The sequence below is a fragment of the Cydia strobilella genome, chromosome 4 (genome assembly GCF_947568885.1).
Source record: "Cydia strobilella chromosome 4, ilCydStro3.1, whole genome shotgun sequence".
Classification (NCBI taxonomy): domain Eukaryota; kingdom Metazoa; phylum Arthropoda; class Insecta; order Lepidoptera; family Tortricidae; genus Cydia; species Cydia strobilella.
In genome coordinates this window covers 20996053-21010934 of record NC_086044.1, presented here as the reverse complement: position 1 = coordinate 21010934, position 14882 = coordinate 20996053, and the positions used below count along the sequence as shown (strand labels likewise).

The 14882-nt window shown below is 36.5% G+C and overlaps 2 protein-coding genes across 2 annotated transcripts; both read left to right on the top strand.

Moving 5' to 3' along the window:
* Positions 1 to 10759: 10759 nt before the first annotated feature.
* Positions 10760 to 12222, top strand: LOC134741189 (uncharacterized). The gene is made up of 4 exons (XM_063673964.1): positions 10760 to 10896; positions 11300 to 11528; positions 11857 to 12111; positions 12192 to 12222. The coding sequence occupies exons 1-3, from the start codon at positions 10841 to 10843 to the stop codon at positions 12016 to 12018; spliced, it is 447 nt and encodes a 148-aa protein (XP_063530034.1). The 5' UTR covers positions 10760 to 10840; the 3' UTR covers positions 12019 to 12111; positions 12192 to 12222.
* A 325-nt stretch (positions 12223 to 12547) lies between these two features.
* LOC134740871 (organic cation transporter protein-like) lies at positions 12548 to 14068 on the top strand. The gene is made up of 3 exons (XM_063673524.1): positions 12548 to 13131; positions 13369 to 13550; positions 13862 to 14068. Exons 1-3 carry the CDS (start codon positions 12636 to 12638, stop codon positions 14066 to 14068), a joined length of 885 nt encoding a protein of 294 aa, XP_063529594.1. The 5' UTR covers positions 12548 to 12635.
* The last annotated feature ends 814 nt before the right edge of the window (positions 14069 to 14882 follow it).

Genomic DNA, 14882 nt, shown 5'->3' with positions numbered 1-14882 from the left:
AATTAAATTAAATTATCGTTTATTTCGAGCTCATAGCTCATAAAATGTTAGTACTTACAATAAAACTTATAAAAAAACTATGTAATTTATATTACTATGTTATTAATATAATGTCCTATAATAACTATTTATTTATTTAATGTGTAATTATGTTACCACCACTTAAAAAACCGGCCAAGTGCGATTCGGACTCGCGCACGAAGGGTTCCGTACCATTACGCAAAAAACGGCAAAAAATCACGTTTGTTGTATGGGAGCCTCCCTTAAATATTTATTTTATTCTGTTTTTAGTATTTGTTGTTAACGGCAACAGAAATACATCATCTGTGAAAATTTCAACTGTCTAGCTATCACGGTGACAGACGGACAGACAGACAGACGGACAGACAGACAGACAGCGAAGTCTTAGTATTAGGGTCCCGTTTTACCCTTTGGGTACGGAACCCTAAAAACAATACTCAAACTGAAATACTGTTGAGTATTGTTTTTTTGGTGGTGGTTTGTTTTATTAACTTGCGTATTTATTTTTGCGGTTTGGGAACATTATTTGCATGTTAAAAATAAGCAAGTAAGTATAACGGGTTAGCACTGATTGACAAGCACGTTATCTTTTCGCGGATTAGCAAAGTATTATTTTTGGTATTTTAATTAGTATTGGATTTCCGCAAAGTAACGCCTCATTCTATTAATTAGGTTTTTAGGGTTCCGTACCCAAGGGTTGACGGTAAAAACGGGACCCTATTACTAAGACTCCGTTGTCTGTCTCTCTGTATGTATGTCTGTCTGTCTGTCCGTCTGTCACCAGGCTGTATCTCAAGAACCGTGATAGCTAGACAGTTCAAATTTTCACAGATGATGTATTTCTGTTGTCGCTATAATAACAAATACTAAAAATAGAATAAAATTAATACTTAAGTAGGGCTCCCATACAACAAACGTGATTTTTTTGCCGTTTTTGCGTAATAGTACGTAAACCTTCGAGTCCGACTTTCACTTGGTTTAATTTTTTTGTATTACAGATACAAAAAAAATCCTATAAGAAAATATTCCCGCGGAACATCACTAAGGGACGAACAAGAATTACAGCGGTAATAGCGCGTAATATTTGGCGTGGCGTAATATTCGGCGATATTTTAACGCCGGCAATGGACGCCGGAATGGCGATAATCGGATGGCAGACGGCTACTTGAGAGGGAATAGAGTAAACTAGACCAGAGGGGTCTTTTATAAGAGAGAGCATAGTTCCTCAGAGATAGTTAATCTCTAACTACGGACCAAATCAAATTATTTTATTTAATATTAAGCTGAAGACGCGGGTTCGATTCCCGCCTCAACCACCGCACCGGTGGACTTGGTCACTTTTTCTTTAGTGTATTGTATGATATTTATTTCAGTTTATGATAGTTAATCTATTAGTTATAATATAGCAAAAATTAAAATTAAATACCTACTTATAATTTATTTATTTCAGGCAGCTAATGAGTATGAGTATGAGTATGATACATAGGATAAGGCATAAACTACCTTTTATTACGATCATCGCAGAAATTTTTGTGGACGCATTTATAGGCATGTAGTCAAAATAGCAAAAACTAATCATTATAGTTCCGTCATGTTTACCAGTACATGTACCTATTTATTCATATATTGTGTGATATTATATAATTCGACTATTCTATGTACGGTCAGCTGCAGTTACTGATAGTTAGTAATATGGCAAGTACATCAGACTTGACATCAGACAGAAGAAAATGAAAATTTAAGCAACATCATAACGAATTAGAACATTGTGTTAATTCTGTAACACAAATATATTCCCTGTACTAAACTTCTGTTTGCCCCATTCCGGGACAACTCAAGAGCATGTGACATATGGGGCGCGGGTGCGGTTGAGTCCGTGACAAATGCGGTCGCGTGCTAATCTACTCTTTGTTCCATTCTGGGGCAACTCAAGAGCATGTGACATATGGGGCGCGTGTGCGGTTGAGTCCGTGACAAATGCGGTCGCGTGCGTCTATACCTGACATGCCGTATATCTATAATATATTATCTAGACTATGTAGTGAAATTATATCAGTACTCTCTGTACTCACCTACTCTTTGCCCCGTTCCGGGGTAACTCAAGAGCATGTGACATATGGGGCGCGGGTGCGGTTGAGTCCGTGACAAATGCGGTCGCGTGCGTCTATACCTGACATGCGGTATATCTTTATCTAGCTTACGTGTACATTATATCAGTACTCTCTGTACTAACCTACTCTTTGTTCTATTCTGGGGCAACTCAAGAGCATGTGACATATGGAGCGCGTGTGCGGTGGTGTCCGTGACAAATGCTGTCGCGTGCGTCTATACCTGACATGCCGTATATCTATAATATATTATCTAGACTATGTAGTGACATTATATCAGTACTCTCTGTACAACCTACTCTTTGTCCCATTCCGGGGCAACTCAAGAGCATGTGACATATGGGGCGCGGGTGCGGTTGAGTCCGTGACAAATGCGGTCGCGTGCGTCTATACCTGACATGCGGTATATCTATGTCTAGCTTATATGTAAGTACATTGTCTAGTTCACATTTTCATTTGTCTGATATGTAGGGACAGTAACCCTTTAGTTAACGCCTCGCTAATGTCTTATGTTAAGAGTCTCCGGCAAGCTCGGCCGAATTTCACCTTCCCATACAAACGGAGTTTCGTTCTCATTATAAAACTACGTGTTGGATTGTAATAAAACTTTGCACATACAATAATATGAGGTATATCTAGGTCTGACATTAGTTTATATAGCTTTAGTATATAAAACAATCGTAATAGAGCAAAAACAAGTTTTGTATGAAAAACATAAATTCGGTGTATTTTTTTTCCTATGATATCTGAAGCTACAGAAACTAATTTCAGACCGAGATATACCTTATCCTATTTTAAGTACTAAGTTGCAGAGCAATCTAGCTAGTCGTTTTAAAACAAACGCGCGCCAACAAACTGGTTACCCCAGTTTGGCGCATTTATAGTATATGTGTAACTGTGTAACTGTATTATATGAATCATCATGTCAGCCGATAGACGTCCACTGCTGGACATAGGCCTCCCCCAAGGCTCGCCACTCCGACCGATCCTGTGCCGCTCGCATCCACCGAATTCCCGCGACCTTCACCATATATAATATATTATATGAATAAATGAATTAAAAAAAAGAGAGAGCGTAACTACGTTTGTATGGAGAACCGAGCTTGCCGGGCACTCTTAACCTTTCGTATGCGCATGTCAAAAAATTGCCATATAAATAGCAATCGCGACAACTTCATGTTGAATATATATGGAGCAGATCTGCTCCTAAGCATACGAAAGGTTAAAGCAGGAGTAGGAATTACTTTCCTGCAAACTTCTCTCTTTTTCCACGTCTTCAGGTTCGCGGTTACTCGAGACTTCTCGAGTCTTTTTGCCTTCTACAAGTTTACATATATACCAGTCGACAAATATAAATCAAAAATAAAAGAAGAACAAGAATTTTTATTATGCTTACAAAATTAGTCATAATAACCATATAAAAATATGTGTATAATCTCGCACAGCAGAGTAACGCCAAGTATGTTAACTCCACTCACGCGACATAGAATTATTTGACGTCACAGCCATGAATGTGGCGTAATTAATTGTCAACGTCCGAGGCCATATTCCTTTAGAAACAAAGGCCAAATTAGCATAGCTTCGTTTGCATGAGATTATCACGGTGCATGTGCAGGTTTCAGTTTTAATGGCTGCGTTATGCGAGTAATTTTGTGTAATGTGAAACCGTCGCTTTGAGCGGCATTATGAACGTGAGTTATTTTTATTAGTTGCGGACTTGGCGGTATTTTATGAGTTTTGGTCATTATGAGAAGTTAAAGGAGTTTATATATTGTGTTTAAGTGTACAGAATATATTAAGGCTCATGCAGTTTATAATAATGTTTAAAATAATAAGCTAAAAATCAGTTAGAGCCAAGAAGCCTTCGATCGTTTCCACTGTGTAGTACTATCAAAAGATCAAACTGGAAACCAACTGTGTTTTGTTGTAACCTGAATTACCATACGCAATAAATAAATACAAAAACAAAACAATTTCTAGGGTTTCCTATCAAAATGTATATATAATTGTTATAGCACTAACGTTATAGTATTGTGCTAAATAAATAGATAATTGTTCATGATAAATATTAGGTTCCAGTACACAGTCATAAGTTACTGTGGTTTAGTAATAAAAAGTTTATAAAAAGTAATATTGTCTTCGGTTACCGCGATAGTTGCTCATGAAATAAAACAGTGAAAACGGATTATATCGCGTATATTGAATTTATAATACATCCCGACGTTTCAAACCCTTCACAGCGTCCGTTTTCGTATCCAAGGCAAAGTATTAAAAAAAGTTCTATGAAAACGATATGAAAATGATATATAGGTATATCACTAGCTATAGTATTTTTCAAACTGGAAGGGTACGATTATAGATGTCATCTCCATACAATTTATAACCTAAAAATGCCAAAAAATGTCGCTAAGTTGTATTGAATTGACATCTCTCATCGTACTATACTATACTACTACTACTGTATTGGCGTGCCCTAAATAAACGCTGTACAAGTTACTTGACCGTTTTATCAGCATCTTCCTGTTGTTACCCAAACGAAATTCCCGCAAACTCACTAAGGTCACCGCAATTCAATGAAACAGAAAATAACCGCCAATAAATCCACATCGGGACATATTAAGGGAACAATTCCTAATCGAGTTACAGACTCCATTGTTTGGCCGCAAGTTTATTATCTTTCGGCGAAGATACTCGGAAAATATGCCGCCTAAGACAATATTTTCGCTTATCTGTGGTAATTTATGCGAAAACTTTGGAAAGTTGGCCGCTTAGAGCCCATCGCTGCTGATGTCGATTTGCGATTGCGATAGAATTCGGTGGGTTTGATACGTGACATGTTTGATTATTAGGGCTTCAAAATGGCTTGTAATTCAGAAATGTACTCACAAAGCGTATGTTTTGACCCACTTTAACAATAATATTATTAACAAGTTTGGGAACAAATCAAATTATTTTATTAAATATTTTGATTTGTGTTTTGTGTGTGTGTTGTAAGGAATTCGTTTAGGAGGTGCAAGCGCGCATCACTGCTTGCCCTTAGAGCTGGTCAAAGACGCCTAGTCTTACTAAGATGGAATATAGTCGAGAAATTGGGACAGGTACCGCCGTGGCGAGGTGGCCTAGGGGTTCATGGCGACGCGTTCGAATCCGGCCTTCACCACTGGAGGGCTTCGTCACTTTTTTTTTAAATATATGACAATACATCTATTATATATCCACAGTATAAATGTATCCCTAATGCTATCAAATACGAATTAAATGAAAAAACTTTTAACTCTAAACTGAAAAGCCTATTAATAGAAAATTGTTATTACACAGTCGAATCATTCCTGGAAGATAATACGTTAGATAAATATGACACCGAATTAATGTAGGACTTTTAACTTGACATATTGTAGCCATCACTTTAATATTAATTGACATTATAATAATGTGACAAGTTAATTTAATCAGACATTAATATATCGATTGCTATTGTTGAAGTTACTAAATTAATTTATGAGACTAACTAATAGGTCACTAAACCACTGATACGCTAATATGTTAATTTTATTATGTTACCTTAATATGATACATATGTAGATTAGAATTAATAGAATAAGAAAAACTGTACTATTGTGTCCCCTTATGTAATACCTTATTATGTACATGACAATGCAATATTGAATAAATGACTAAATGACTATTACAGTTTTTAATAATATTATTAACGTAACGCATATATGCCCAGATCTAGTTTTTGTTCTGAACGCCTTGAGGTTACATGAGGCTCTCTCTCCTATGGCCACTTGCGCCATTCATTAACCCGGGGCTAACCGGTTAAACTTGGAGTTACCATGGGTACCAGTACAATTTGACACTGGGTTAACGATTTAACCGGTTAACCCCGGGTTCGTGGGATGGTGCAAGTGGCGCCCATTAATTTAAATAAGTATAGGAGCTAGTATTTACTAGTGGGTAGAAAATAACCCAGTGGGCATACGAATTTTCATATATCTCCATTTCTATAACGAAACAAGTATAGGTATAAGCCGCCCTAGCGAACGAATATTTTAGCAACAGACAGACATGCTCTTGGCCGATTTTTAGGGTTCTGTACCCAAATGGTAAAAACGGGACCTTATTGCTAAGACTCCACTGTCCGTCTGTCCGTCTGTCTGTCTGTCCGTCTGTCTGTCACCAGGTTGTATCTCATGAACCGTGATAGCTATTATAAACTGTTGAAATTTTCACAGATGATGTATTTCTTTTGCCGCTATAAAAAAATACTAAAAACAGAATATATGGATTAATTATAGTTAATATAATTAAAATAAATAATATGATTAAAAATCCTACTAAATCCTTAAATAAAAAAAATGCGTGAAAGGGAATTTTATCTTAGTTTCTATTAATACCTTAGGGATTATTAGATGCTGTTTGATGTAAGAATGAAGTCCATAGCGGCAACATAAATAAATAAATAAATAAATAAATATTACAGGACATTCTTACACAGATTGACTAAGTCCCACGGTAAGCCCAAGGAGGCTTGTGTTATGGGTACTCAGACAACGATATATATAATATATTAATACTTAAATACATAGAAAACACCCATGACTCAAGAACAAATATCTGTGCTCATCACACAAATAAATGCCCTAACCGGGATTCGAACCCAGGACCATAACATACACACATACATAATTGCCATCAAGCTTAAAACATCACGCATCTCTACAATAAGAATTACCGTTCGAAATCATATAGTCTGTGCGGAAAGAGACGTCGTGGAATGTATGGGGCCCAATATATTTCACGACTCTTCTCTACGAACAGACTAGAAAGGAATGTCAAATAGATTACGGGTTAAATCGTCTTTCACAGCTTTGAAACCCGTCACTCGTCTGCGGTCTAGTCTCTGAGACACAAATGCACTAGATACATGCGTGTGTGGTTTCAAAGGATTTCCTCGTGGCTCTCATCGATATAACGTGAGAATGCGTTCTATATCCTGGACTTGGGGCGTGAAATTCATTTTATTTAGCAGCCATTTTATTTCACAAGGATGGTAATATTATATAGTCGGTAAAGCCATTTCTATCAGTAGAAAAAAGCGGCTTAAAAACTTGTAGGCGCGAAGGGTACTTAAAAGTCCCATAGAGAATTTGAGTTTCGCGCCTTTTTCTGCTGACAAAGTTGTTTAACCGGCTATATTTACAATTTGCAGGCCAATTCGAAAGTATTTAGTCGTCGTGCGTCTCGCTCGCGCCAATATCTACAAGTACAGAAAAGTACGATACGTGCAAAATGCCCATTTTTAGTTGAGAATAAAGATCTGTTTTTAAAGTTCTAAGTATTCAAACGGCCACATAAAACAATAAAAATTTTATTGTTTATAAATTATTCTGCTGCGTTTCGGCAAATCCAGCTATAAAACACTTTACCATCTATCATTTCGTAACATAAAGTGCCGTGACGTATAATAAAACCATTCGGTCCTCAAAACCCACAGATAAATAAACATCAGGACCCTTCTTAGAGGGCGACAACTCTAATCGCTCACAGCGCCACCCTGTATAGCCTCCTGTATTTAATGCGTTAAACGGTCACTATACAGGATGAGATATTGGTATATTTTTAACACCGTATTATATTTGAAGGGTACACGGAAAGATCATGTCTAGTCACTTAAGTAACATTTTGAGTAATCGCGGTTCTAAAATTTGGAACCATGTCAAAATGTAATTCCGTGACCAGGTCTTTTTTAACTATAATAAAGTTGTTACATATATCATACAGTGGCAGCAAAAGATATAACCAAAAGTTCATTAAGAGCTCTACATTTTGAAATGAAAATCTCATTTTCCGAGAAAAGTGAATTTTGTGATTATTGGTTCCTAAAAGATTACCGTTGATATCTACTTAATTTGGAAAGTTGGCGGTAGATTTTGATTGCCATTTCCAGTTGTTTGTTAGGTCCTGTCTTATGTACTTCTACCTGCTGCTCATCATTCTTCATTTGACTGGCTTCATTTGGCTGGTTCTTCATTTGAGACTAAGTAATCTGATTATCTAATATAGAACGTGGGACCCATTTTGATCTTAATTATTTTATTGGTATAGTCGAAAAGGTATAGGTAATCTTATTAAATATTGAAATTGACTTTTCACATTTATGTGCATTAATTGATGAATGTACAAAGGTTTTCGTGACTGAAAAATGCTATTATCAGGTACACTCCGGGACATTTTGTTACAAGCTAAAACTTGCACTACCATCCACTAGAAAAAAAACAGACTTTGCCCAAGGATAATTCAATAATGTTACGTTGTACCATTTTCATTTCACTGATGTGTGTTTGTTTCCTCGTGAGTGTTTTGTTAGATTTAGAAAGGTAATTGCATAAGTTAAGTTAGATTTAAATTATAGCACATATGAACAAGTTTGGGAACAAATCAAATTATTTTATTAAATATTTTTGTTTTTTTTTTTTTTTTTTTTTTTTTTTTTTTTTTTTTTTTTTAAGTAGTCACACTACAGTCAAAGACGCCTAGTCTTACTAAGATGACATATAGTCGAGAAATTCGGACGGGCACCGCCGTGGCGGGGTGGCCTAGGGGTTCATGGCGTTAGCCGCGATAGCTAAAGACGCCGGTTCGAATCCGGCCTTCACCACTGGAGGGCTTCGTCACTTTTTCTTTAATATATGACATCTATTACAGTTTTTATAGCACATATATTAAAGATAAAATCTTCACGAATTCTAACTTGCGCCACATTAAATTTGATCTACTGCAAAAAAAAAAACACCACATACGTACATTCTTCTGGTTAACCGTCGAAACTAATAAATTTCCCTGCACAATTACATACAGACCGACATCTGGAATTTTTCTAAGGCGAGGGGACGTCACTAGGGGATAAAATTGTAGGCATTATTGTTTATGATTGCTATAATGATAAATGAATGCATGTTATTGCATTTTGTTAGAATAAACACGGTTCCGGGATTATAATAACGCCGTGGGCCGAGTTAGATAATTTTCACAAAAGCATTTTTTCTCAGTAGCGAATTTTCAATTTGCGGTTTTTCACGATCGCTAATTTATTTATTCGTCTTCTTTCGTTCACGTTTATTTTTTTCGCTTATTTTACCAGTAGATTATTTTATTATTCACAACTATTATCTGTATAATATAGTGCGGTTTAACATAATATTGTCTTCGGTTACCGCGAAATAGTTTTATTTCATAGTGCGGTTTGTTAGATATTTTACTCGAAATAATTATTCTAACAAATTGTTATCCTTTAGTGTCCACGTTATTACACATTAATAGTTAGGTAGGTTAGGTTCGTTAGTTATCTTCAGATGCCCGAAGGGCAAACCGCCTAGAAATAGAAGCCCCGCAAAGCGGGGCTCCGTCGACATAAGGCGTGGGTTGCCTAATACTGCTGAAAATATATACGTCTGATAAAATAATTTACTGGTAAAATAATAGAAAAAAATAAATGCGAAATTTTTTAAACGCTCCATGAAAAATCACTAGATTAAAAAAAGACGAATAAAGAAATTTGCGATCGTAAAAAACCGCAATGTGAAAATTCGCTACTTAGAAAAAATGCGTTTGTGAAAATTCGCCACTTCGCTTCGCGTTCGCGAGTTGTTCGCTTACGTAATGAAACTGGTTTAAATAATGATGACGATCAATAAAATTTTAATCATAATATAGTTTAACGAGAAATATGTACCTAATTCGCAAAATTGTAAATCTAAAAAAGTCAAGATAAACACCCAGATACTTAAATATCATTATCCTTAAGCGACTTGGAGACATATAGTTAGATAAATATGAAGGGACAAGGATGATATGAAGGGAGAAGGGAAAGCATATAGAGCTTGATTCACATTTCACAATTTGTTACGGTTTAGTACTGGTTTTGATACGACCTTGATGATTGTCTTGGTGATTTCACTAATCACTGTGGGCGATCTTGAAGGTCGTCTTAAAATAAGATTAAAACCTCCGATGATATTAAAGATGTTAAATCTCCTGGCTCCTAATCTCACAGTAATCTCAACAGGGTTGTGGTGAGACTACTAGACTAGTAAAACGAAAATATAAACCAATAAGACATAATATAGGTATACATAGAAAATATCTGTGATAAATAAATATTCGTAATTGACACAAAATTAAATGCCCTTGCAGTAGTCGGAACCAAAGACACTAACTTATTTTAAAAGTATAATAACAAACATTCTTTAATTGTCATTGCAATCTAATTTTTATTTTAAAGGCAATACGAGTTACTCAATTTACATAACTCATACGTCATCTATTATAGCAATTGTTCAAACATAAATATTTTATTATCCACGCTATTAGTAGGTTGCTCTTAGTAAACTTGTTTTTCTTTTTCATTTATACAATGTTCAGCATAGGCAAAACACGTATATTAGTTTAATAATTAACTAAAGTCACTAATAGCACTGCTATTTTTTATTGTAATAGTATTATAGATCTGTACCCCGACCCCAGATGAGCTGGGAAGAGGGTTGGCCAAAGAAGAAGAAGAAGAGTATTATAGATATGTATATGTTTACATACATTCACACACAATGTCTAAGGATAAACATATAAACCTGGATCGGATTCTAGTAGAAGAAGTGGGTTGGGGAAGGTTTCAGGTCAAAGTATTGGTGCTGTGTACTCTTTTGTCAACAATGGCGGGGCTGCAGACGTATTCCTACTTGTTCACGCTAACGAAGTCCAGGACAAGGTAAGTGGACAACACACTTGCGCACATTTAAAATAACCAACTTACTTCTTTGGTCTCTTATTGGTCTTCTCCACAGTGCTTATTCCACTCCTGTTCTTCCCTCCTCCAAATTGTGTACCTATTTACAGATCCTTCACCTTTTTTGGCTTGCCTTTTAGTACATACAAAAAAAGTTCGATTTAGTGGTAGGTAAGCTTCTGAAGTCTATAAAATGTTGCAATACAACATGTACCATTAAGTAGACCATTATATATTGTGTTTAAATTTGCGCTGAATATATTCTGAAATTATAAGTCAGTTAATTTTTTTCCAAAGCGTTCACGGATAGGACCCACCACCACCGATAAGTGTACCATTAGTCATTTAACATTTTACCTATACTGTATAATGAGAATAATTCCAGATGCCTAATTCCCGAATGTGAGGATACCTCTGCCCCAGACGAGTTCTCTCCTCCTTGGATCCTGGAAGCGGTGCCAAGAACAGGCGACTCCTTCGATAATTGCCATCGTTTTCCAACAATAAACATGTCACAAATGTCTGCATCGTGCGCGGAAATCTTGTTTGATAAGAAAGCGTCGGTACAATGCCAGGAGTATGTTTATGAGCAGAAAAACTCTGCTTATTTCGAGGTATCTTTTGGAAAGCAATTTTGTAATAAAATAAACATGGACTCCATAACATATAAACAATTCAAATTTACAATCAGCGCGATAATCTTGATTGCTATCGCCGTAGTATCAGTATTAACATATTATTATTATTATTTTGTTTGAGTATTTGGAGTTAGCCCTTCTGACACTTTTGCTCCATGATTATCATCTACTAATATTTTACATTCTGAATTAATTTAGTGCTTAAAGTTCAGATAGTCGTTCAACTTCTTTTACCTTGATTTTTCTGAAAAAATGTAATGTAGGTAAATCTAGGTAGTGGAAATAATACAATCTTTGATTACAGTTCAATCTAGCCTGCGACGATTTTCGGCCATATCTAGTCGGGTCGGCCAGAATTTTGGGCATGATGATTTCTTTGCCTATAAAAGGGTTTGTGGCCGACCGTTGGGGCCGGCGGCTGGCACATTCCCAGACTGCTTCAACCTGGCTTGGACTGGGACATTGACATGTGTTGCGGGCTCCTATACCAGCTACACCATATTATCTTTTGTAGAATATCTTCTAGGATCATGTTCTTTTTCATGTGTTTATATTTTAGGTTTGGTTATTCTTTTTACTATAATTATGTTTTATTTTTATTTTAATAATAGATAATTAAATGTTGTATAATTTTTACAGCTCTGGAATATGTGCGACCTAAATATCGAGTGTCACAAGGATGGATCGCATCCGAAACACTACACTGCGCTCCAGAACAGGCATAGCTGACGTAGGGGAGAAGACCGCTAGGCTGAAGTGGGACTGGGCAGGTCACGTCTGCCGCATGCATCCGGATAGGTGGGCTATTATAGCCACCAAGTGGATGCCGCAAAACAAGCGCGGACGTGGCAGGCCCAGGCGGAGATGGCGGGACGACTTAGACACCTTCACTAATAACTGGCCGGAAACAGCTCAACAACGGGAGTCATGGAAATCTAAGGGAGAGGCCTTTGCCCAGCAGTGGGATACAACAGGTTATTAAAAAAAAAAACTGGTGTCACCATAAGCACTTGTGGCGCTGTGGGACAAATAATTTTGGGTCTGATAGCCTTGACAGAGCCTTATTGGAGACATCTGATTCTTATGATCTACGTACCTCAACTAATGTTTTACTTTTGGATTGCGCCTAAATCTATCCGCTGGTTGATTAGCAAAGGTCGCTATGATGAATTCTTGGCCAGTTTAAAAAAAGCTGCTGAAATGAACGGGAGTTCTATATCAGAAAATACTTTGAAAGCATTCTCGGAGACTAAAAAAGACATTCTGGAAAAGAAAGAAAAACATTTCTCAGAACCTTGGCTAGTGTGTTTGGTTTTCAAACATAAGCCGATATTACTGCGTTTCTTAGTAACACCAATGTGGTGGATTACATCTACTTTAATGTACTTTGGCTTAACGATTTCTGCTGTGGGGATATCCGGCAACAAGTATCTGAATTATATAGCGTCGGTTGCTATCCAGATTCCAGGTTACTGGCTGTCTGTGTTGCTAATGGATAGAATTGGCAGAAAAGCTTTAGTAATGACAGGATTTTGGATAAGTGGAGTTTGTCAGATTGCGTTCATATTAACATCCGGTAGTAACTCACTCTTTTATTTATTTTTGTTTTTGTGTGACTATGTACTGATTATTTCTAAAAGCACTCGTCAAGGATCAAATTAATAATTTTACAATTAAAATATTACATTATGCTCTTTCTACTTTTCTGATCGGAAATCTTCAACGTGCCAAGAAAAAAATGACCAGCTCTGATTTTTTGAATTCTAAATGTTCTTTGTACCGTCATTCGAAAATTCTTAACTGTTTCACTTTCCAGGACATTACTGGCTGTCCTTATCAGTTTACCTGATCGGCAAGATGTGCATATCATGCGTCATGACTTCTCTCTACGTGTACACCGCCGAGATGTATCCAACGCGGTATCGGGTCAGCTTTCTCGCTTACTCCTCCCTGATGGGAAAAATTGAAAGCATCGTGGCGCCGCTTATGCCTGGCTTAGTGAGTATCTCATTTAAAAGCGTTGTCTTATAATTTTGCGACATAGCACTAACAAGCGCTGAGTGCATTTTTTGGTCAACCTATAGATACCTATTTAACACTATTTGTCATCGTCATTCATATTAAATAGATTGGATTGTTCCCAGTTGTTTCTCGTCACAGGACTTTCGTGTCTCCGCATTACATGCCCAACCACGCTAAGCCCTTCTTTTTTTGCAACTTTTGGGCTTACCATTATACTTACTTTTTCTTTCGTAAAAGTACATATGAGACATCTATATATTAGTAGTTTAGATGTGACATATTTCCAGGGTGCCAAAACGTGGGAACATCTCCCATTCCTGATGTTCGGCGTGATGGCACTGGTGTCCGGGCTGCTGGTGCTGCTGGCGCCGGAGACCCTGGGCGCCACTCTGCCTGATACCGTGGAACAGGCATCCCAACTCGGGAAGGATTCGTCCGTCCTACGGTGTTTGAGGACGCTTGTGTTTAGGAGTAAAGTATATTCGATAAGTTGAGACAACGTTTCCATTTCATCCAATAACCTTCCGCGAGTGAGCTTTTATTCAACTTTCTTAGTTTGTGCTATATTACTTACTTTACTTACACTTAATTATTGTAATTTGTACTTCACAAATAAGCGTTTATTTAGTAATGCAAAAATAAAAGCATTCTATTTACATGTGTGTCAACAAAAAATTTCCAATATTACGAAATTTTCACATTGAAAAATTTTGGAATCTTCTCATATTTTTGTATGGGGATCAAAATATTCCGTATCCAAAGTTTCTTTAATTCAAGAACTTTTCCAACTTTTTTTTGCTTACCACAACTTTGATCATTTATAGATTTGATGCCGTAGGGCATTTTCTAGCAGCTGTTTAATTTTCTCCGATATCGGATTGGACAATGTGAAAACGCTCTAGATAGCCAGTTATGTTTAGAGGAAACATTACTGCAACAACGTATACAGATGATAAAGGATGGTCGCCAGTCAATTTCCGCACTGCTATAAATCCGCAGGACTCGGAAATAAACCGTCGTAGAATTATTGTGTGCACAAGGAAATAATGTAGTTTTTCACTGCCTTGTGACAATGTACTTGACTTCGCTCTTTGCGGTTAGTTTATATGACTGGATTATTGGGGATTGTGTAAAATGTATAATATAGTGGCATAAAATAGATTTGGCATGATCTAACTTCACAAATAAATACATATAATAGGATAATTACTTTTACATATACACTATAATTATAATTAATTATTATTATGTATATGGACTATAATTTTTACAGATTGCGTAAACTAAAGCGTATAATCGAGTTCGTAA

Coding starts and splice junctions, on each gene's coding strand:
- LOC134741189 (XM_063673964.1), top strand. CDS start 10,841: ATGGCGGGGCTGCAGACGTATTCCTACTTGTTCACGCTAACGAAGTCC. Junction 10,897..11,299: donor CTAACGAAGTCCAGGACAAG/GTAAGTGGACAA, acceptor GAATAATTCCAG/ATGCCTAATTCCCGAATGTG. Junction 11,529..11,856: donor AAAACTCTGCTTATTTCGAG/GTATCTTTTGGA, acceptor CTTTGATTACAG/TTCAATCTAGCCTGCGACGA.
- LOC134740871 (XM_063673524.1), top strand. CDS start 12,636: ATGATCTACGTACCTCAACTAATGTTTTACTTTTGGATTGCGCCTAAA. Junction 13,132..13,368: donor GTTCATATTAACATCCGGTA/GTAACTCACTCT, acceptor TTCACTTTCCAG/GACATTACTGGCTGTCCTTA. Junction 13,551..13,861: donor CGCCGCTTATGCCTGGCTTA/GTGAGTATCTCA, acceptor ACATATTTCCAG/GGTGCCAAAACGTGGGAACA.